This window comes from Schistocerca gregaria, unplaced genomic scaffold, assembly GCF_023897955.1.
Source record: "Schistocerca gregaria isolate iqSchGreg1 unplaced genomic scaffold, iqSchGreg1.2 ptg000831l, whole genome shotgun sequence".
Taxonomy (NCBI): domain Eukaryota; kingdom Metazoa; phylum Arthropoda; class Insecta; order Orthoptera; family Acrididae; genus Schistocerca; species Schistocerca gregaria.
Window position 1 is genome coordinate 124725 of NW_026062196.1, and position 21880 is coordinate 146604.

Below are 21880 nucleotides of genomic sequence, written 5' to 3' on the forward strand. Positions count from 1 at the left end.
AATAATGAATTTTGAAAACTTTGAACATGGCAACTGTTATCAAAATTAATTGGCTCCGTCACTTGCATCGCCCACGTCGTACAAGGGTAAAGCAAAATTTACCTGAATGGCCACATGTCATACAATTCATCAAAATCTGAGGCTCTGGTGGTACATCATTTTATGGCAACACCTTTTTTTCGAACACTGCTAGGCGCGTAAATTCCAGAAGAGAGTTCGCAAGTTCAACAGGTCTTCGGTTTACTTGCTCATAAAACGCCCTCAACATCTTTTATAATTGAAAGCAGGAATTCAATTTTTTCCTTGGCCATTTGTGCATACTCCAACATACCTCTGTCGCGACCAGATTTGCGACACCACCTGGAATCGGCCAACGAAGAAGCGTAGGCGCTGTACTACGAAGCCTATCGGTGGATCTTACAGAACAAGGTGTTTGAACGAATCATCGGGCGCGTCGAGCACGTAGCTGCAAGTTGTCGATGCGTGTTTGCAAAGTCAGCACCTCAAGCACGGAAGTAGTTATTCGTGCCTCTTACCCTGCCACAGCAAGAGGTGGCACGGACAGCGATTAGAGTCAATCTCATAGTACGTTTGAACTTTACGCGCGGAAGATGTCAAACCGACCGAGTTGGAAGTTCGCCGGCCTTTTTGATACTTCTGCGTCATGAACTCCACACATGGGAGAGTGCTTCTGCGATCGCCTCTGATAAAAGGTGCAGACGCACGGCTGAGGAAAGATTTTAGTGGCACTTTACTGTTTCCAAAAATTAAAAAAAATAATTTGAGAAATCAGGGAGCGCGTTTTCGGTGGCAGCTCGGGACAGATCGCTTTCGACGTGGCCAGAGATGGCGTCTCTCGAATTGAGATAGAAGCGCGCAGTGCGACTTCCCTAGTCCCTTCGCGAGTCGGCGTGTAGCATTTTAAGGTCGTCTCGCTGGGTCTAGAAAAATTCCACGAATTGGTATTGTGGGTTGTTCTGAAGGGCGTCGTGGATTGAAGCTTGCAGATTTTCGGCTAATCGCCGAACATCGTCGTCGGTGTCGTGAGTTTGACAATCTCTCGACCAAGCGGACATCTCTCGAGTTTCATTGATTATCTCTTCGAAGAGGACCCAGCCGGGGACAGAAGAGACCATGGTATTCAGGGTCAGAAGAACTGCCTTTCTGACAAACGCTTCTTCGTGATAGCGTATGAACCACAAAAAATTTAGAAGTCGTTGACAAATTTGCACAATGTTCGATGTCGAGCCTCTTAGGCACTCTAGAAAGACGCCTAGCCCGTATACGATCATGCCTAGCATACGGGGGTCTCCTTTTGGGTCGAATTTCTTCTCGGCGGGCGTTTGAAAGGTGTCGTCGGAACAGAAGTCTAGAATTCCAAAAAATTGGTTGGCGTACAACGCGAATTTGTTGACAGTTGGCGTCTGAGCGGGTCGCGGTGTTCCTCGGCGGAGCAGCGCGCCACTGCGCTTTCCGGGGGGTGGTGCGCCTTCCGCGGAGCGCTCGATGTCTGAATTCGACGTCGAAAAGAGTGAGCGACGACCAGAATGGGGCGCGAGTGTTGTCGCGTTCGAAGACAGGTGGCGCGCAGATTCGATGAGCGCGTCCAGGATGTCGTAGCGTTGTTGTAGAGTGTAGTTTGGCTCGAACAGTTGTTCGACGAGACAGTCGACGACTGTTTTGGTTTCTTGCCTGATTAGCGCGACGAGCGCTCGATGTTTTTTTTCTCGAAACTGGTCTAATTCATATTCGTCGAACAGATGAATGAGCGTGAGGGTTAGGGTGACGGCGACTTCGCCTAGTTCGTCCGGATGAGAGTCTATGAGCGCGTCGAGCACGCTGAGCGTGTTCTGAATGGTGTCGGGGTCGTTGGTTCTCAGGTTGGCGATGGAGGTGCGAAGGTACAGTCCGCTGGTGGAGGAGGTGCTGGCGTGAAGTTGGCAGTCTGTCTTTTTTTGAGGGTCGGATGGGACGGCGGCGTTTTTTTGCAGGCTTTCTTTGAGGTCCAAGTAGGCGAAGTAGTCCAAGTCGGGGTCGTCTAGGTCCCGAGCTTGGTCCTGCTGGACGGAGGGTGGGGGGTGGTCCGCGAGTTCTTCCGATTGGTCTTGGTCAGAGGCGGTGTCCGGAGTTTCTTCGAGCGGTGTGTACTCGAACTTGATCGAGCTTTCTGGGAGCAAGGTGGTTGAGAAGGCGTCGCCAAGCATCATGGCCATGTTTAGGTGGCGCGAGTCGGGGGAGGCCATGTGTTCCTGCACGCCCTTCATTAGTCCCGAGAGCAGTTCGGTGCCTTCGATATCGGAGCGGCGCAGGTATTTCTTACAGATGTAGCACAGGGCCTTGACGACGCGAGCTTGGTGGTGGTAGTGGGTTTTTTTGACGTAGTCCGGGTCTCCGAACGTTTGCGCGAGCGAGACGACCATGTCGAGCCAGGTGGTTCGAGTTTCTTCATGGTCGAAGGTGTGGTGCAGAAAGTCGATGAGTGTGTACAGGACGTTGTCCGAGAGGCGACAACAGAGAATAAATTTGTTTGACAGGAGAAATTGTGTTTGACTCGACTGACGAACGAGGGGGTCCAGAAGGGCGGAGAGCGTGGATTGTTGAAACAAGGGGGGTTTGGACGTGGTGAGCAGCAGGCGGAGCATTGGTTCTAGAGCTCGGTTGTGGAGTTTTAGGAAGACGACGTTGATTTTTTTTAGAATTTCGCGTTCTGAATGGCAGATGGAGCGATAGATGGTTTCCCAGATTGGTTTTGGCCTTGAGGTGTGTTGCGAGATCCACGTTGCCAGAAAGGGGAAGTCGCGCATGATGGCGATCCAGTCGAGGGGTTTTTCGCCGATTTTGTCGGTTTCGATGAGTTGAAGGAGGGAGTTGGTTATGTTTGCGAGGAAGACGTCTTGGTTCAGTGACGCTGGGGTGTCGCGCTTCATGAGGTTGGCCGCGAGGTTGGGCAGGCTGCTGATCATGCAGACGGTGGCGTGCCAAAGCGCGTTTCTCTGCTCGTTTTTTTGAGGTTCCAGCAGGTCTAGGACGAGGTTCGTCCAAGCCGGTCGTCGGTCGGTCGCCGACGCGAGTTCGTTCGAGTCGGCGCCTTCGAGCTCGAAGAATTCGACGACGGAGCCGACGAGTTCTCGCGCGTGAGCGACGGAGGCGATTGATTGGACGTACGAGGCGAGCGAAGGGGCTTCCGCGTGACTCGGAGTCGCCGACGCGCTCGCGTCGAGGTTGCGAAGGGCCTTTGACAGGCAGACGAGGACGATGAGGGGGTCCGAGTGGCGTATCCAGACGGTCAGGAGCTGAGTTCTTTCAGCGGCGCTGAACAGAGGGGCCCATTTAGAGTAGACGACTTCGAGAACGGCGGACAAAACGCGAGAGGGAGATTGGCTTTGGCGAAAGAGGGAGCCGAGTTTCGAGAGTTGAGAGTCGTCGTCTAGAAGTTGGCCGACAGAAATTCCGCAGTCGGCGTCTTTTTTTTTTTGGTGTGTGGGGCGGGTCGAGTTCAGGTGCTTTTGGTCGACGCCCGCGAGGAGCAGTCGCGCGAAGGCGGCTAGTTCTTGTTTGACGGGTTCGACCGAGGTGGCAGTTTCGATCGAGCGAAGGCCTAGAGAAGGGAGGGGTTAGTCGCGAGGGGGGGGCGAGGGGGAGGTGCGGGGGCATGGGCGACTACCATGGGCGACTGCCTCGCCGAGGAGGGCGGGCAGGTTTTCAGGATTCGAGCCAGGACGGGTCAACAAGCTCATATGAAATGGCAGAAAAGGTCTGAGGGAAATTTTTTTGGCGTTCGAAAAAAAGGTTGTACGGGGCGAGTGGGCGCACGCGCCGGGGGTGGAGGGGGGCGCGCTCGAGGGGGGGCGCAGGTTGCAGAGAGAAGTGGTGGGCGTTGGGGGAGGGAGCGCGGGGAGTCAGGGGGAGTGGGAGGCGGGCGACGGGGAGGGAGCTGCGTGGCGTGCGCTGCAGAGGGGGGAGGGCGAGCGTCGGCGCTCGACGCGCGCTGACCGCGCGAGGGAGGAGCGTGGTTCAGGTGACATAAAAAATGGAGATGCATTGAAAAAAAAGTTTTAGCTGAAATGGACTCTTTTATTGTGGAATGGATGAGTGCTCGATATGAAGTCAGTGGCGTCGTCTAGGAAGCCGCATCCCCGGAGGGCGATAGAGTTGGAGGCAGAATACGTTTTGTCTTCGCTGAAGAATCGGAAGCGGTGCCGAGCGAGCGACGAAGGTTGGTGTGGGAGGAAGTCAAACGAGTTGGAGAGTGAGAAAGCGGCTAGCGAAGGCAGCAACAGCGAGATTTCTATAGACGACGAGAAATTTGCGCTATGGCCGTATCACTGGCACGCCGGGATGTCCTATGGCGAAGTGAAGCATTGCGCAAGTGGGGTGTGGCAGAACAGCGCGGGGCCGGTGTTAAGAGAGGTATTGAACGAAGAGCACAGCGCCTATATAGGCGAATCGAGTCCGTGCCACATCTCGTTGAATCCACGAAATCCAGTGATTTTGTCGCTAGACTTCGATGCGCTGAACCGGTTCGAGCAGTGCGCCTATATATATCGGTTGTGGGAAATGATGGAAAGAGAAAAAAAGACGTCGGAGAACAAATCGAATACAGATAGAAAAAAGGAGAAGATTGAGGAAGTCAGCCGCGAATCTAAAGAAAACAGTCTGAAGGAGAAGAGCGCTGCAGACGAAAGCAATCATCGAAACTCGGACGAAGAAACGCTCAGTCAGTTGAAACAAGGGAACGAAAATCACGTTGATATCTTTTCTTTTCCGCCATCCTTTCCTATTTCCCAAGGCGGCAGCAACCTATTAGAGATACTGAGGAACAATCCGTTGTATCATTTGTTCTTTTTAAAATCCCTCAAGGAGCAAGCTGAAGGCATGGTGTCCGGTTTGGTCTTGCCTTGCCAAGGGATGTACTATCAGGTTTCCAAGCCGGCGAGGTCTTATCGGCCGGCCGACGCGACGGAGAGGCAGCCGGCGTCCTTTGGCGCGTGTCTGCGCGACTCGAAGGCTTTTAGATCCGGGTGTTTGTGGTCTGGACTTCGAAAAATACTCAGTCGGTTAGACGAAAAAAAATCGTTTCAAGACATCGACGCGATTTCTCAGGCCTCTTTGAGCAATTCGGCCGCCGAGGGCTGTCTTTCGGACGCGGCTCCCTGCAAGTCCAATTCGACGGGGGAGTCGCCGGACGCCGAGAACAAGGACACGTCCTGGACGCTCGAGAACGCAAGCAGCGAGTCGAAAAGGGTTTCTAATTCGTGTTCCGGATGGACGAAATCGAAGAGTTTGTTCGGCAAAGCCAAAAGCGACGCGATACAACTCAAATCGTCGTCGTTTGCGGCCAAGAAAAGAGCCCAATCGGCGTCTTTTCTTCCCACCCACTCGATCCAAACGCGCTCCAACACGCTGAGCAACCAGCTGCTGGCGAACGGCAAGTCCCCCTCGCCGAGCCAACCGCCCGCCTTGGAGCGGTCCGCCGGCGCTCCCCAGACTCGCCCGGACGCCGAGCCCGGCAAGGCGAGCGAGTCGAAGCCGTACGGCCTCAGGCCCGCGAAGGGCCTCGCCCCCGTGCTCAGGAAGAACAGGGGCCGGAGGTACGCGGCGCTCGGCGGCAACCAGTCCTCGGGAGAGTCGCGAGGGCGGAAGGAGCAGGGCGACTCCCTCGAGGAGAAGGACGCCTGCGCGAAGGAGCGCTGGCCGGAAAAAAATCCAGAGGCGCAGGAGGAGAGCGACGAGGACGACCGGGCGAGGGCGGAAGGAGCGCTCGCCGGCTGGCAAAAGGTGAATAGTCCGGTCGACAAGGAATACGAATTGAAGCTGAGGTTTTCCAGAAATCGAGAATAAAACTGTTCGGAGCGATAAAGGGGGGGCTGTGTGTTTTATGGTACTTCTGGCGCTCACAGACTGTTCGAACGCGACGTCTTAACGCGCTTGGACCTGCGGTGGTTTTCGAAGTGTGTTTGTATGTGTGTGTATGGGCCGTCGTACCGGTACGATTTGTCTTGGTGAGTGACAGGTTGGCCGATTGTGTGGAAGTAGGGGATGTTGAACGCGCGCTTGCCGAGCGCTTTGAACAGTTCTTTTTTCTTGTGGGAGTTGACTTGGACCAGGGAGTCTTTCAGGCGGGCGGGGGCGGGCTCGGAGTCGGAGATTTGGCAGGAGTGGTGTCCGTACTCGGTGTCGGGGAAGAGGTTGGCGAGTTCGAATTGTTCGGACTCGGAGAGGTCCCAGGCGGGCGGCTTCGGGGGAGAGTAGTTGGCGGCGGTGGAGAGGGGGACGGAGAGCTGGTCGGCGAAGCCCTCGTCGATGGGGGGAGGGGGGGGAGGCTCCGAGTTGAGTTTTCGCTGCACGGCCTCGACGGCCTCGTGGAGGGTGTTGTACAGGCCGCAGGGGCCGTCGGGGTCGTTGGAAATGGCGCCGGTGAGCATGAAGGGAAGGGCCAGGTGTTGGCGGAGTTTGACGAAGGCGACGAAGATGTTTCGATTTTTGTAGTGTTTGAGCATTTTGGAGAGGACCTGTGTGGCGCTGGCGTCGATGGAGAGGACGTTTCGAGCGTGGATGATGATGGCGCGAGTGGGCGCGATGAAGCGCTTGTGTTGGAGAGCGGGGTGGGCCTTGGGGTCTCCGAGTTGTTCTAGGCGAAAGAACAGAGTTTTGATTTGCATGATGTTGGCAAAGTAGAGCGGGTCTTCGATGCGGATGATGATGATGCCGGGCAAGATGCGAGAGTCGACGGCCGAAATTTCGGTGAACGTGTCGGTAGCGGGTTGATACCCCAGGATAGTGATGTGCGGATAGGTGGTGGTTTTGATGATGAAGAAGATCGAGATGCCGAGCGAGATGAAGATGCCCAACTCAATGCCGAGGACGATGCCGAGAACGAAGGTGTTGAACAAGAACAACAGTTCCTTCCAGGCGTTGATGCCCCACAAAAACCGAATATCGCCCACTTCAAAGAGACTGAAGGAGGCCACGCAAATGATCGCGCTCATCGCGACACGCGGAAGCCTGCTGAAGTAGGGCGTGAAAAACAAGATGGTAAAGGCGGTGATGACCATGGATACCAAGGCAAAGATCTGCGACTTCGCGTTGAGGTTGTCGGCGATCGCGGACCTGGGCAAGGAGCCGAAGGTGGGGTAGGTCTGGAAAAACGAGCCAAACAAATTGCTGCAGCCTACGGCGACCAACTCGCGATTGGGCGAAATCTGGTAATTGTACTTGGAGGAATAATGTTTGGCAATGACAATGTGCTCGATGAAGCCAACAATCGCTATGAGCAACGAATTGATCACGATCGACGAATCCGCCTTAGACGAAAAGAGCAGATGGAAGTTGGGAGACGTCGGAACCGCGAAGCCCCTTCCAATATTGCCCAAAACATCCACTCCGTACTTCTTATCTAAATCGAGGTAATGCGTTAAAATCAACGCCAAAAGCATCACTATCAATGTCTCCGCCATGTATTTGAAAAGCCGGTATCGACGCCTCAACAGCTTGATAACATTCATCAAACATACGAAACCCACACCCAACATAAAAACAACCCAATTGATTTTTGCTCTCTCCTGCCACCACGCCAAGATCTTCCTCCATCCGTGTACCTCGAACCTCATCCCGAAAAACACGTCCATCTGCTCTATGAGTATGGTCAGGGCCACCGCGTTCACAAACCCACACAACAGCGGCTTGGACAAAACGTTGTCCAAAAACCCCACTCGTATGATGCCAAACAAAAGCAGAAACAAGCCCAGGGTGAACGACAGCAACGGAAACAGCTCCTCGGGCGCCGCGTCGAACTTCGGCAACGTCGTCCCCAACAGCAACGTCGCCAGCGCGTCGGGCCCCATCGAAAGCTGCTTGCTCGTCCCCATCAGGCAGTACATTAACAACGGAAACTATACACAAAGACGCGCGTCACCGAGAAAAAAAAATACACAAAATCATATACACGACACGTCCACCCTCAATCGCGCGCGTAAACGAAGCAAACACACATTCGTCGCCGATTCACCCCGTCCGAGCCATGCGTTGCGCGCCCATTCGCACCATGCGAGCCAACCCCCAATTCCAGTCGATCCAGAACAAAAAATTTCCGTTAGCCCCTCTTTTACGCGCTTTCTAACACACACGGAACGCCAGTGTTTTCGCACCCCCCCCTCTCTTTGAAAGCACACCCGCCCACATACAAAACCTGTATACAAACCGCTTATTGGCTCAACTCCCGCCAGCATAGAGTAAGCCAACGCCTGAGGTATCAGTATCGCGCTCACGCCAATGCCCGCTATCAGATCGTTTACGAAGTCCCGCCTCCACGAATATTTTGGCAGCCAGTATATGATTGGGATGTAATACGGAATTCTTGTCTTCAACTTGTTGCGCATGCCTCCTCGCCGCTGAAGCTGATCCCTCGCCGTGAAGTACGCTTCGACATTCGGGTCTTCGGCTCTGCTTGCCGAGTAAATTTGCTGAAACTCCTGATCGAGTTCCTTTTGACCGTCTTCGTACTGAATCAAATCAACTGCTTCGGGTGCATGGCCATGCATAAACTGTTTCCTCAATTCTAGGTATTCGTCTGGGTCTTCCACAGACCCTAGCCACCAAACCCTCAAAGCTTCCACTACATTTTTCATCATATAACAAAGGGCGAATCAGCTAAATTTGATTTATGGTTATTAACAAAAATACAAAGATAATTTATTTATTTTGATTGGCATTATTTGCCTCGCTACTATCGGCGTCAGAATTTGAATCACCCTGCCCTTGTTTTTCCAAATTCTTAGAGTAAATGAAGTAGTTTGTTTTGAAGCTGCTGATCAGATCTCGGAGTCCAAGACCGGTGGCCCAGTTGATGAACCAACTCGGCAGAGACATTTGTAAATCAAAAGCAGTTACAAAGTTTTGATACATCAAAACAGAGTCTCCCTCACCTGTAAAGAGGGTAACGGCATTATAGTCTTTGACGGCGACGGCACCTTTAGTGAGGGCTGGGTCATCGACCTTTGGGTGTTGTACGTCTACAAAGAAATGAGCACCTCTGAAATAAACTTTGTAGCGAGTGAAAATATAAACACGGTCGCTAAACATCCAGCCCACTGGAATCTGCCAGCGAATCAGCTGTCCCTCGCTAGTAGAGTGCTCAGAATCTAACGAGATGGCGTCTACCTTCCCCAACACGTCTATTGAACGAGTACGAGTGTCCCACGACTTGCGCGTTTCCAAGTCTCCATAAAAGTGGCTAAAGAGATCCAGCGAGACGTCTTTGAAAACACCGAGTAATTTATAAATATACTTGTGCGTGTCGGTGCGTGACTGTATTGTACGCGCAGCAAAAGTATGTCCAAATTTCAACAAAGAACGTAGAAGTGACGCGCAAATGTCAGAGGGCAAATAAGATTAGTTATACAAGACTAGTCAAAAAACAGCCGTCTCGTATTTGGCTGCACCATAGAAATGAAGAGGAATTTCAGTAGCTTTGGCCAGATGACTTGAAAACGCACATACACTAGAGGTCCTCCAAATTTTAACATTATATTTTTCGAGTGAGCAGTCAGCGACTTTCTCCCAGTTTTGTGTATCACCGGAACGAAGGCGCTCAAAGTCCTCAAGGATATCGACTAATAGCTGTAGGTTTAAATCCATGGCGCTAGCCGAAAGATAGGGGGCTTGTTGACGAACTGAACCCAGAAGGAAAATGGATTTTTTTACTAGGGGCCTTAAAACACCAAAACTGCTGCGGCAGGGACAAATTCCAGATGCAGGGGCGATATCTTGGTGACAGATAAATTTATAAGAGGAGTGGCGGCGGTAAATGGAAATATGTACCCGACGTAGAGAAGTGTCGCCAGACTAAAAACACCTGGCAGGAGTACAAAAAATGCAATCGCCAATAAATTTGAGTAGAAATGGCTCAAAATTCAAAAAGTTTTTTTTAAATGCGAAAAACCACAACATCCAGATTGCTTCATATAGAGCGTTATTGGCGAAATCAAGAAAACCACAATGCAAATAAGTTCGGGCTCTGAAGCCCGGGGAAGTGACCAAATCGATTTTTTGCCCTGGGTAGAAAAATACCGACCGTCGACACTAGAGGAAATTATTTCGCAACGAGACATAACAAAGACGCGTGCGTGTCGGTAAAAGGGAGTGCGGTAGTGACGGTGTCGGAGTGAATGAGAAAAATCGAACACGTCATTACCTTGCCGCCAATACAATGGGTAACAGGGCGTTGTGTACATGACAAATTGTTCACAGTGTAGATGCTGTTTTATGAAGTGTATGGGATATCGGTGTATAGACGGTGCTGACTGCAATTTTTGTCTATCGACACAAAAATGTAAACCATCATTTTCTCGTCAAAGACCAAATTATTCTCTGACCGTATGTATGTTGGATTTTAGTTCAAAGCTTCTTGGATCAGAATGCATTGCCACACTTGCTTTTGTATGGGCCCCCTGGAACAGGAAAGACCACATGTATATTAGCTGTTTCACGGGCATTGAGCACGCGATACCCGTCTGCATCTTCCTCAAGTATGACCCTAGAGCTGAACGCAAGTGATGATCGAACAATTTCGACAGTGCGCGATCGTATTAAAGATTTTGTATCGACAAAAACTTTTTTTTCTATTCCTTTTAAGCTGGTGATTCTTGATGAGGCGGACGCAATGACTGCAGATGCGCAGGCGGCCCTGAGGCGAATCATAGAACAATACTCAAAAAACACACGCTTTTGCCTGATTTGTAACCATTTGAACAAAATTTCACTTGCCATTCAGTCTCGCTGTACGAGATTCCGGTTTGGACCTCCGGATGAGGATCAGATGCTAGGCCGTTTGCAGAGTATAGTGCAGCTTGAAAAAGTGCAGGCAGATACGGATGCCCTCAAAGAAATAATCAAGATAAGCGAGGGGGACATGCGGACGTCTCTGAACATCTTACAGGCAACAGCAATGGCCTTTCCAAATCAGTGCATACAACTGGAACATGTATATGCAAGCACAGGAAACCCTTCTCCCAAAGACGTGAGAAGTATATTAGAAACTTTGCTAAATGCAAAGATATCGACGAGCTATGAACGAATCCTCCAGATCAAGCAGGAAAAGGGCTACGCACTGCGCGACTTGATAACTCATTTACATAAAGCAATGACAACTATCAAGTTGGACTCCAACACAAGAAGAGTGTTGTTAAAATGTATGGCCGACATTGAATACAGATTGGCCGCTGGTGCCAGCGAAAACGTACAACTGGCCGCCCTAATTGGCGGATTTGCCCTGGCAAGGGAGCAAATGGACAAAGCGAGAGACTGAAACAATTTTTAAAAATGTTTGTAAATAAAACGTACGCTGGTATGAATTCGCACGCACAGGAAATGGCTACAAATTCAATTTAAGCTGCTTCTAATGAAAGTCTTAGTACAGAAAAAAAAGTGGGTACATTATTTGCATTTATTAACAAAATTTGAATTTGCTTTTTAAACAGCAGCTATTGCAGTTTTCCTATCCGCACGCGATTAATCCGGTTCATATTGTATTTCTTGCAACCATAAACTTTGGTAACCATGTTGTTTTACTCTTCTGCTACGCCTTCTTCAAAACTTGATTCTTCATCAGAATCATCGTAGTCTCCGTCAACTTCTTGATTGGCTCTTTCTAAGTCATCCATCAAGGTCTGAAGTTTTTCTTGATCTGCTTCAGTGACAGAACGCGGTGACGATTTGACGGTCAGCTTACCGTGATGTTCAGTAATTTTAGCTTGAATCACACTAATCGCCTTTTCTAACAGTTGAATTCCCTTTTCGTGGTTGAGACTGCTACTTTGAAGCAAATACTGAGGGGGCGCGAGTAAGGTGATGGAAATTGGAATCTCAGGTGTTCCGCAGGCTTCCCCTTCTCGCAAGGCTTCCTTGATCATTTCGACGCCTTCATATGAGAAGCACGTAAGTTCTATTTCAGCGCGAATACGAACTGGACGCGGAGTCAAACGACGTTCGATATTTTTCAACACGACCGTTCGGAGGTGCCCCTTTGGGAGATGCTGTCCAAATGCCTTATCAGGGTCTCTAAAAAAAAGTTAATACAGGAAATTGTGTAAAAAGAGACACCTGAACTTCAAAAGAAAAAGCAAGCGTATTTATGGCACCTTGATACAGTTCTAGATATACAGGTGAACCGAATCTTTGGTGTAATCGTTCTCGCAAAACGGTATTGATCTGAAAAAGAAGAGGCTGCGCACGTCGAATCAATCCAGAGATACGCTCTTGGTCTGTGAAATATGTCTCTGAAATACCGCCGCCTAATCGGGCTTCTTTCAAATCCAGAAGCCGACGCGGACCCCGGTGTCCATATCTCCGACGGGAAAAGTATTTCGACCTTCCAAAAGGCAAAGAGCACCTCTGGACTCCAGTCTAGCGTGACCAAATATCACTCTCAACATACACACACACACACACACACACGCACACATTTAGATGAACACATCCCTCACCCTCCTCCTCTTCGGCATTTTGATTTCCTATGTGTCTCCCTTTCTCTCATATTGATGAAAAAAACAGGGGTCATTTGAAACGTACTGAAGGGCCATTTTGAAGGCGTCAAACGCATGTCCAAATGTCCTATACAAGGGCCAGCCAAACATCTTATACAACTCTTCAACTCGAACGCCTTCCGTATCCGCAATATGCTTCATAATTGAATGGACCGTTTTGCTTTTGTAGTACTTTTCACCCATTTTCTTGATGTCTTCTTGGGATACTCGGCGCTTGGACAAATCTATATATCCTTTCTCCTTGTCGACGCGTAATACCACAGCAACTTGTTCCTGGTTGACGCTAATTTCGCGCTTCACAGATCGAATACGCTTTCTTGAAAGCTCACTGAGCAAAATCATGCCCTCTATATTGTTGTATTCTAACAGCGTCACAAAAGCACCCATCTCTGCGATTTGCTTCACCTTGACCATCACCACCTGATCGACTTCCGGATAGGGTTCTTCATACATTCGGCAAACCAGAGGAGACTCCTCGATCGAAGATGCACCGGACTCCATGACTGTCAATGAGAGCACCGGTAAAAGTGGTTTTTGGGAATTAAAAAAATATGTTAGAAAGTTTTAGTATACCTGCTGTCGTACAAAGGTCCAAAGAAAAACGAGGCCCTTTTTTGTTTTTGTCAATCTACTCACCACTGGAAAAGGAGAAGGTCTGGGTATATACCAACCTCTATTTGTCAGTCAAACGACACAAGGGGTTAACTTGCAAAACGACTTTTATGAATTACTCTTGTACGTTTCTTTGTCCACACCTGAAGGCCATTGGTATTGCCCCGCCAAAAGGACAAGCAAAGCAGTACCGGTACGCGGTATAGCCGATAGGTCTGCTAAAAACCGTCCCTCTAAGATGGCGCGTCTAGTTTTTTATATATTATATTTTCTCAATGTTTTAACACATAAATCTAAGCGTTCGCATAGTCAGCAAGCATTTGTTTGCTAAGACAAGCGTTTCTCTTCAAATCTAGAATGCAGACACGGACTATTCGGTTCATCCCTCTCGCCGCCTGTATCCTGTGTTTTTGCCTGTTAGCCGTCCTATCAACCGAATTAGAAAACGACGCCAACATAACTGATGACGCCGACATAGTCATTGAAGACTCCGACATCCTTCATTTCATAGAAAACGCGGAAATTCTTGAAGTCAAATTACTCGATCCTAGACAGGTAACAGACAATCAGTCCAACAGTCAAGTTTTCGAGGATGACAACGTATCTTCGATACGAGAGGTCGTTTTTCAGCATTTTCAAAGAATCGATCAGAATCTGGAAGGAAATCTTTATGCGCTCTTTAAATTGTACAATCCAAGTGATTCGAACCTCCCGGTTTATCACATTCTCAAACTAAAGACAAACATCGAAACCATGATGAGGCTTTTGACAAGCAATTTCAACCTCTTTACATCAAATTCAGACTCAGATGAAGATTTATCTTCCCTCCCGTGGGAATTGCAGGTAAACGATCCCCGGTCTCTATCCGTTTCGAAGAGGACGCGAGAAGATTTGGATGGGCTGGTCGAATTGCTAATGAAATTGTCGCACGCCGTCCTCTTAGAAAGCTCTAACACTACGCAGATCTTTAGCTACTTACTCACTCACTTCCAACGTATCATTGATAATGCTCTGGACCAACCACAATTTCTCTCAGCGCAGATCCTTAGCGCTCACGTTCATTACTTGCTGGCCAAAATTCACTTGGGTAGCATTCTCCCCTTTTTCCCCGTCCAGTACGAAGACAGTCATAAAATCAGGCTCTGGACTTGGCTAGAAAGAACAGTCAAATGGGGCTTCGCTTACAGCATAGAATCGATATTTTTAGAGGATTGGATGATTGAACTCACCGATGCTATTCAGTGCGATATAGCAGCTGATGTCAGTTTTTACGACCGACGGCATTATCTGCCACCTGAACTTACTACCTTTAACCCAGAACTAGCACTTTTTCACCTAAAGCAGGCATCAATCGTTGGCCATCCTTCTAGCCAGAGCCTTTTGGCTGTCATCGCTGATATGATTCTCCGCGTGAAGGCTGCCCAAGTTACCTCCAACAGCTCAAACTACAGCACACCTCAACTTGAAACTCAGCAAATCAGCTCTTCTATCTATCAAAACCGTAGGGGCGGTTCCACGTCTTACACTCCTCCTGCTTCATCTAATCAGAACAACGCCTCTTTTTTCAAACTACCTTTTAGAATGCAGCTGGAGTACCTCCGCTCTACGGTTCACACCCTGGTCACCATCGCCGCCAATTCCAGCTCTCCATCTGCCATCTTGCTCAAGGCGTACCAATCCAACTACGGAATCGATAGCCATGTCGTCAATCGCGCCTACGCCCGAAAACTCTACTCCTACTTAACCTATATGCTGACTAAATCGTTCATCGTCGTTCCTCCGCCCCCTCCAAACCGTCTCACCTCCCAAATACCCGTTCTCCTGGAGCATGAAGCTAAATTTAACATATACAGAATCCAAAACCCAAAGCTGTCTAGCCTCGGAATCCAGTCCGATATCATTCAGTACTACCGATATCAAGCTGATATCGGCAATCTGGACGCCGCTGCTGCCATGGGCATTAACTTCCTGCGCGAACACCACCTCTCCTTACTTTACCCGCCGAAAAATAAAGAGGGTCTCAACGCCAACTTAACGGACCCCAGACTTCGCGCCTACCTGGGATACATGTACGAACACGGACTCGGCGTGCACAAACAAGATCTAAATTATGCCATCGAACTCTATCAATCCGCCTTAGACAACGAATTTGCCCTTCGACAACTCGGATTCATCGCTCTCAACAAAAACTCACCGCCCACCAAACAAGACATCAGGACCGCCCTTAAATTCCTTCATAAAGCAGCCGACCTCAAGGATGCCCATTCTATGTATACGCTCGGACGAATTTACCTCTATGGTCTCTACAACGTCAGCATCGATATCGGCAAGGCCTTTCACTACCTCATGTTAGCCACCCAAAATGGACATATTGGCGCCGTGCAGGAAATTGCCAAACACGCCGCCAACTATGACAAAGCTCTTCCACTATATGAGAAAATCCTCCAGACCACCATCTACACCTACCTTTCTCATCGCGCCCATGAATTTTACCACTCCTCTGATAAACTCCCTCACGCCCTATTCTTGTACAATTTGGCTTCTGCCATTGGGGATCCCATCTCCCAGTGCAACGCCGGGTATATGTATCATATGCAGCAATCCAGATTGAACGAACACAAAGAACAACTTTTAGACTATGAAGCCGTAGCCAACATCCTCCTCCCTATGTCTAGCGATTGTGCCTCTCTCCTCACAAGATATTCAATCAACGTCATCTATCAAAACCCACTGAACATATTTCTGGCTACTGAACAAGCCAAAATTACTGAATGCTCTTGCGAAAGAATCATATCTTTGACTTCGCACGACAGCCTATCTGAAACCTCCTCCTCTAAGCAATACCACGAAAACTACGTTGACCACAATAACCAAGGCGCGGATGAAGGTTCTGACAATAGCTCCATTTTCGACGTCCTTCTTTCCTCCCCTTTAAACAATTTGCCTCCTCAACTCATTCTTGAAAACAACATTCACAGTCTTGAACTATACAAATCCGCCGCTCAACTCAACTCAAGCCTCGCGTTTCTCAAACTGGGCCAATACTATTACCATGGTATTGGCACCAAGGCCGACTGGAACGTTTCCTTTTCCTATTATTTCAAAGCCTGCCTCGCTAAAGACGTATATGCAACGTTCAACGTAGGACTCATGTATCAGCGTGGTCATGGCGTATCTAGAGATTATAAAATGGCCAGGCGATACTACAACGCGGCCTCTACTCTCGCCCCAGAAATTTATTTAGTCACTAAAGTTGCGCAATTGGTCATGTTCTGGGAGCAGCTGTCCACCAACCAAATAGAACCTTCTTGGGACGAAATCAGCATCTTGGTCCTTTCAATCTCTATACCTATAGTATGGCTCATCCAACTAATCGTAAACAAAATAATTTACGTACGAGCACTCAGAGATCTTCCGAGACCCTAAAAGATACGATAAACTTCTTGTGTTATATACCCTGTCCTTTCTCTTTGTATCTCTCCTTCTTCTATCCTTCTTCAGCTCTCGTGGTTTACCCCGTATCACACTCTTATCCAAAAAAACATCGAACATCAGCCTACTATGCGTCCCTCTGATTTGCTTTTAACGCCTTTATACAAGTAACTATATTCCTACTTTTACACTCCTATCTAGCCCCGATCTTAAAAATAAAGCCCACTTCCAGTAACAGCGCATATCTGTCCCTTTTTCATCGAAAATCTCCTATATCCCTGTGGTATGTCCCAATGCCAAGTGGCCAGATCTCGATTACAAACCCAGCTTCCTGAAAAATAACCGCATCCTTCGTATACAGCTGCTGCCCACGCCGTACAAATGCTCCAAAATCTATCTAGTTTTAATACATGGGTCATCATGTAACACCCTCACATTGTGTCTAAGTATTCTATTGCCTCCAAGAGATCAAACACCGCTCTTACGTCTATTTCTGTGTAGGCTTGAATATTCCCTATGCACCGATCTAATACAACCTGCGCCTCGTCCATCAACTGAGCAGATGATAGTGCCTTCGACAAACGGCTTACTATTTCATCTGTCATTTGTCCGTCCAATTATGTCACCATTAAAAAAAGTTAAAACTACGAATCTACGTGACGGAGATGAACACATCACTTGACTTTTTAATCGCAATCGCGTCATTAGCGTACTCAGCCTTGTGTTGAGTGCTCGAACCCGCACCAAAACCTCCGAACTGCACAAATCTTCTGAGTCCTGCATAGCTTCTAATGCAAAATTGAGCTGTTTATGTCAAAAAAACAGTTGCAAATCTCAAGCATACACAAATTTGCGAATAAAGTAAATATAAACTTTTCCAGCTCAAATCTGAATACCTTTTCATAAGCTGTAATATGGGTATGCTCTGCTTACTCTTTTTTGTCCCCACTTGGCTTTTCAAACGAATGAGCCTGCATAGGAATTTCTTACTCTTTTTGTGTTCACCTGTCTCAAAAAATTATAATTTTCAAGGTGTGGAGTACGAAATTTTTTTAATTCAGACTCTCTGCATTTTAGCAACAATCCTATTTTTCAGCATATCCAGGTGGTGCGGCAAGGCTGAGCTGTTCGTTTCTCAGATGAAAGGTTTAGTTTTGTCACGAGGCCCATGCATTTTTGAATTCCAGAACTCATTCAATGCCCACAATTTATTCTACTATTGTCATCAGAATGTATGGCTTTGAATGTCGTGCTTTGATCGGCGTATATATGAGCTTGAGAAGTCACATACAAACAAAGCCCGTAGCAATTCAAATCAATGATATGCTCTCTTTACAATACAGTATCACAAAACCATGGACTAAAAATATTCAAAAATGTAATGAAATACCTTCCTTACACAGAACATCTTTTATAGCACCAAAGTTGAATTTGATAGGAAATATAATAGATAACGAACTATGAGTTGTCTAGAAGAGACTTAATAAAAAACGATGTAAAGAAAAAAAAAACCTTTACATTTTATCAGAAACTGTAGACAAGGATAAATGTGGCTTCAGAAACTGTCTCATAAATACTCAAGGTAGAAAAAGTAATATTATCTGCTTTTTTTTGACATAGGAAATATAGAATGTTTACTTGTTGATTAAAAAAAAGTAACTTTTCTCGTATCAAATATTAAACATACGCTCATCAGGTTTTTGTAACCTATAGAGTGATATCAAAAAACTGACCTGTAGCCCTAACAAAATTATAGAAACTTTCTTTCTTTTAACCAACCAATCAATTCTATGGATCATTGATATATAAAGCATGAGTAACAATCATCCCGCGATTATTCAACTGTGTTTTGTTGTTGACGGATTTGATGATTCACAGCAGTATTTAGAATATCGCTGTGATAAAGTGATGCTCCCAGTATTTTAGTATGTTCGTCATATGTTGTCTCAATTTTATTTTTTATATCTCTTTTTTGGTGTGATATAAGGTATGTGCATTTTAACTGATGGTTTTTGAATCAACCGAAAGTTACTGGAAAAAAAAACAAGAATCTGTACGTTTAGACTTAGTTCTTGTTATTTATTGCCAGTTTTACAAACAAATGTACAAATCTTGTATTAATTACGTGTTATATTGTGAGTGGACTGGTTTTTTGGCATTCCTATATATGAATAGAGAATACGGTTTCCTTTAACAGTTAGAACATTGAATTTTTTTAGCTAATCAATAATACAGCAAAATTGTATATTAGAAGTGGCATTGGTATTTTATTCTTCTCCACCTCCTCATAATCAGGGTGAAGCTACTTGGGTCATAGATTGGCTACAAGATGAAAATGCCATTGTGTCTGCTATCAGACAAAAATCTTTCCGAATCAATTCAGGCTACCCGCTACAACGCGCTATGTGCGAAGGTGTGTGTGCCTCTCACGAAACATTCATGTTTCAGCCAAGGTACCCGTTCAGTGCGGTTAAAAAGATCATGATGATTATCTGCAGTACTGAGTACCACAAGATTGAGTGCAGTCGGTGCTCTCTTCACGATAACATATATGAACACGTCAAAAGAGCAGCTAAAGACAATATTTTAATTTCGATCTTTTCATTTCAGAATCATCCATCTATTTTAGCTGTGTGGGAGGCGTCTTCTCCCTCTGCACTTATCAACGATAGCGACCCGTCGTCGTGCTACTCTCGCGCAAATGCACTGGTACCACACCATCTTTACGAGCAAGGTACAAGCACGAATTTTCAAGGATGTCCTGTCAACCATCTGATAAATGGAGGAAGAGAAGTCTTTATGCAAACATATTTATACTTGCTAAGAGGGATGGAGCTCAACTTCCCGCCACCGCCGTCGTTCTCCTTTTCCACTTCCAGCGCCACACTGATGACACCAACATCTATTTCGCTAAAGAGCGAGATCGGCTCTACGGATGGTATGCAGTACCAGTCACCAGCCGTCAAACAAGAAAACCGAGATCGCATGCAAGCGCCGGCATGTACTTTAGCCACAAATCCCCGTCGAACTTATTCTACCAATTTGGCAGACTTTCGAACTGATAATCTGCAAACAGTTGGTACCATGTCTGATCACCATCACCAAACCATTAGCCCATCAGTACCTAAATTTTTGGTCCAGCCTCTCAAATCTTCCACTCTCATCAAGCAGCCAGTCACGCCTTCTATTACTCCTCCCAGCATGTGGTCTGCTTCATTCGTATGGTCTTCTTGCAGCCTGTCAAATCAATTACAAGAAATTGTTTTTTATACAGCACTTAATCAACGCATTCCGTCATCTATCCCGAAGCGGTTAGAGCTGATGACAATTGATAAGCTCAAACACCTGATAGATATCAGAAACCTTTATTTGAAAATAGACCTAAATTTCATGAACAACCAGAAGGCCAAATTTGACCTATTTTTGCGTGATTTGTACTTGGTGAAGTACTTTGGCTGTCATGTTTTGACATACGTGCTACTCGTCCATTTTGATAATCAAAAGCTGTGGCTGAGCATTTTCTCGATAGACTCACCTAACAATAACAACACAGTTGAGAGCTTTTCAAAGCAGAGTCTGGTCCAAAAAAGTACTAATTGTACCCCTGTCATGAATATGAACCAAGTCAATACAAGCAACTTCAACCCTGCTCAGAGAATGCTTCATAGCGTCCAAGGAAAGTATACAATGGGGGGATATTCTGGTGGTAATAATGCATCAGGTTATCTAGCCTATGTTACCGCTTTGTCACCTGTTGTGACAACGCGTAACATTCAATCGGAGTTAATTCCAGTCAGTCAGAATTTGATCTCCGCGTCCATTCCTGCACCTCCAGGCATCTATTTAATGTTAAATTCAGTCTCTGATAGTTACAGCAATACACCAATGTACCAAAATTCAAATACATCGAATGGTGCTTGTTAAGCCTGCCCAGTAGCCAATTTTCGATCGAACTTGTCCAGTGTGGTCTAGTGAAAAAGCGTTAATCGCAACAACTACCGAACCGGGCCAATATTTCTTCATTCACCTCACACTTTATAAACTGGACTCATCCACTCTCGTTGGCGTTGAATATTCCGACTAAAAAAACGGACTCGCGTGCGAAGATCATCAAAGTTTCAAGTTCGAATATGAGTTACCTTTTTTGCGACAGGGCAGGTCACAACATAGGTAATATCACCACGCGCAACAGCCAATTCGCACTGAACTTGAGAAGTGCGTATCGTCTCTGAAAAAGTTCAAATGTAAAAAATGTTTACTTTATGCTATGACAAGGAAGTGGTGTTTTTTGATGTTATGGTTGATGCGCAGATTCCCTGCAAACAGCTCACGCTTTGTGTTTTCTACAAAAAATGAGCGTTTATTTATCCGAACCCAATGCTTCTGATGATCGAGCCATCGTGGCGGTGTTTCAAAAATTTTTCGAAAATATGAGTCAAAAACCTTCAAAGTTTCATTGATGGGGAGGCTGCCTTTATGAAGAGACAAAGGAGTCACGATTTGCATGTGACAAAATGCCTGCAAGAGCCGAAGGTATATATTTCAGCTTGACTTTGTACCAAGAGTCCCCGACGTGCGCATTTCTGGGTGGATTTGGTACTTTATTTGTTTTTGGGTTAGGAACGAGTGCGCGATGAGCGAGGTAACTACAGGCTGACGTAGATGGTTTGAATCATTTCTTCGTGAAGAGGAAGGTGGCCAGGAGGGAAGGCATTCAAGAGAAGAACTCGGGGGATGAGAGGCCCGTCTTTCGCAAGTTTCGTTGGGTACGAGTCCATCAGAAATTTCTGCACAAAGAGCATGTGGGGCCGCTACTCGAGCAATTAGATTTATCGACGTTGTTGGATTGCTTGAACGGAAAAGAGCTGGGAGAGCTAAGTTTGGTTCTCGTGGCCTTTCATGATCGAATCGTAGACGAGGCTGCGAGGACAGGTCGAGGATCGGACTTCACGCCTCTACTGAGACAATATTTGGAATGTTCTCCTGAGTGCGTGGAGCTGTTTCGGATTCATGATTTGGTAGAGCGGAACCGCGACAAGTCTTGCAGTCAGCCGCAGACGGCGGACATGGTGTTGATTCCGCTCCTGCAGCTATGGGCGACTATACTTCGTGAGAACACGTGGATATCGACTCAGTATGTATCTGACTGCCTGGCTAAGAATATTGGAGCGCGAATTCCGATGTTGATGTCGTATTTGGAAAACAAAGGCGAGTTGCCGGTGTTTGTGATCAACGTGTTGGCAAACATAGCGCGTTTGGGAGCGTATTACGCGAAAAAGGTATTGAGGTGGTTC

The 21880-nt window shown here is 47.2% G+C and overlaps 6 protein-coding genes across 8 annotated transcripts; 2 read left to right on the forward strand and 4 right to left on the reverse strand.

Annotated features, from left to right (window-relative positions):
* Window positions 1–45: 45 nt before the first annotated feature.
* Window positions 46–4463, reverse strand: LOC126322681 (telomere length regulation protein TEL2 homolog). The gene is made up of 3 exons (XM_049994515.1): window positions 4459–4463; window positions 1287–3312; window positions 46–102 (listed from the first exon to the last, which is right to left on the reverse strand). The coding sequence occupies exons 1-3, from the start codon at window positions 4461–4463 to the stop codon at window positions 46–48; spliced, it is 2088 nt and encodes a 695-aa protein (XP_049850472.1).
* A 1386-nt stretch (window positions 4464–5849) lies between these two features.
* On the reverse strand, window positions 5850–8665 carry LOC126322730 (uncharacterized). The gene is made up of 2 exons (XM_049994571.1): window positions 8184–8665; window positions 5850–7892 (listed from the first exon to the last, which is right to left on the reverse strand). The coding sequence occupies exons 1-2, from the start codon at window positions 8628–8630 to the stop codon at window positions 5895–5897; spliced, it is 2445 nt and encodes an 814-aa protein (XP_049850528.1). The 5' UTR covers window positions 8631–8665; the 3' UTR covers window positions 5850–5894.
* A 4-nt stretch (window positions 8666–8669) lies between these two features.
* On the reverse strand, window positions 8670–9879 carry LOC126322732 (phosphatidylcholine transfer protein-like). 2 transcript variants are annotated; one of them, XM_049994575.1, is made up of 3 exons: window positions 9820–9879; window positions 9499–9727; window positions 8670–9306 (listed from the first exon to the last, which is right to left on the reverse strand). In XM_049994575.1, exons 2-3 carry the CDS (start codon window positions 9634–9636, stop codon window positions 8692–8694), a joined length of 753 nt encoding a protein of 250 aa, XP_049850532.1. In that variant the 5' UTR covers window positions 9637–9727; window positions 9820–9879; the 3' UTR covers window positions 8670–8691. The 2 variants fall into 2 exon arrangements, with proteins under 2 accessions (XP_049850532.1, XP_049850531.1); XM_049994574.1 differs by having other exon boundaries at window positions 9499–9879.
* An 83-nt stretch (window positions 9880–9962) lies between these two features.
* On the forward strand, window positions 9963–11339 carry LOC126322731 (replication factor C subunit 5-like). 2 transcript variants are annotated; one of them, XM_049994572.1, is made up of 2 exons: window positions 9963–10120; window positions 10395–11339. In XM_049994572.1, exons 1-2 carry the CDS (start codon window positions 9997–9999, stop codon window positions 11303–11305), a joined length of 1035 nt encoding a protein of 344 aa, XP_049850529.1. In that variant the 5' UTR covers window positions 9963–9996; the 3' UTR covers window positions 11306–11339. The 2 variants fall into 2 exon arrangements, with proteins under 2 accessions (XP_049850529.1, XP_049850530.1); XM_049994573.1 differs by having other exon boundaries at window positions 10040–10270.
* A 44-nt stretch (window positions 11340–11383) lies between these two features.
* LOC126322708 (uncharacterized) lies at window positions 11384–13460 on the reverse strand. Its single transcript, XM_049994544.1, has 2 exons — window positions 12568–13460; window positions 11384–12057 (listed from the first exon to the last, which is right to left on the reverse strand). The coding sequence occupies exons 1-2, from the start codon at window positions 13041–13043 to the stop codon at window positions 11565–11567; spliced, it is 969 nt and encodes a 322-aa protein (XP_049850501.1). The 5' UTR covers window positions 13044–13460; the 3' UTR covers window positions 11384–11564.
* Window positions 13461–18872: 5412 nt separating this feature from the next.
* Window positions 18873–20813, forward strand: LOC126322713 (uncharacterized). Its single transcript, XM_049994550.1, has 2 exons — window positions 18873–18999; window positions 19197–20813. Exons 1-2 carry the CDS (start codon window positions 18916–18918, stop codon window positions 20508–20510), a joined length of 1398 nt encoding a protein of 465 aa, XP_049850507.1. The 5' UTR covers window positions 18873–18915; the 3' UTR covers window positions 20511–20813.
* The last annotated feature ends 1067 nt before the right edge of the window (window positions 20814–21880 follow it).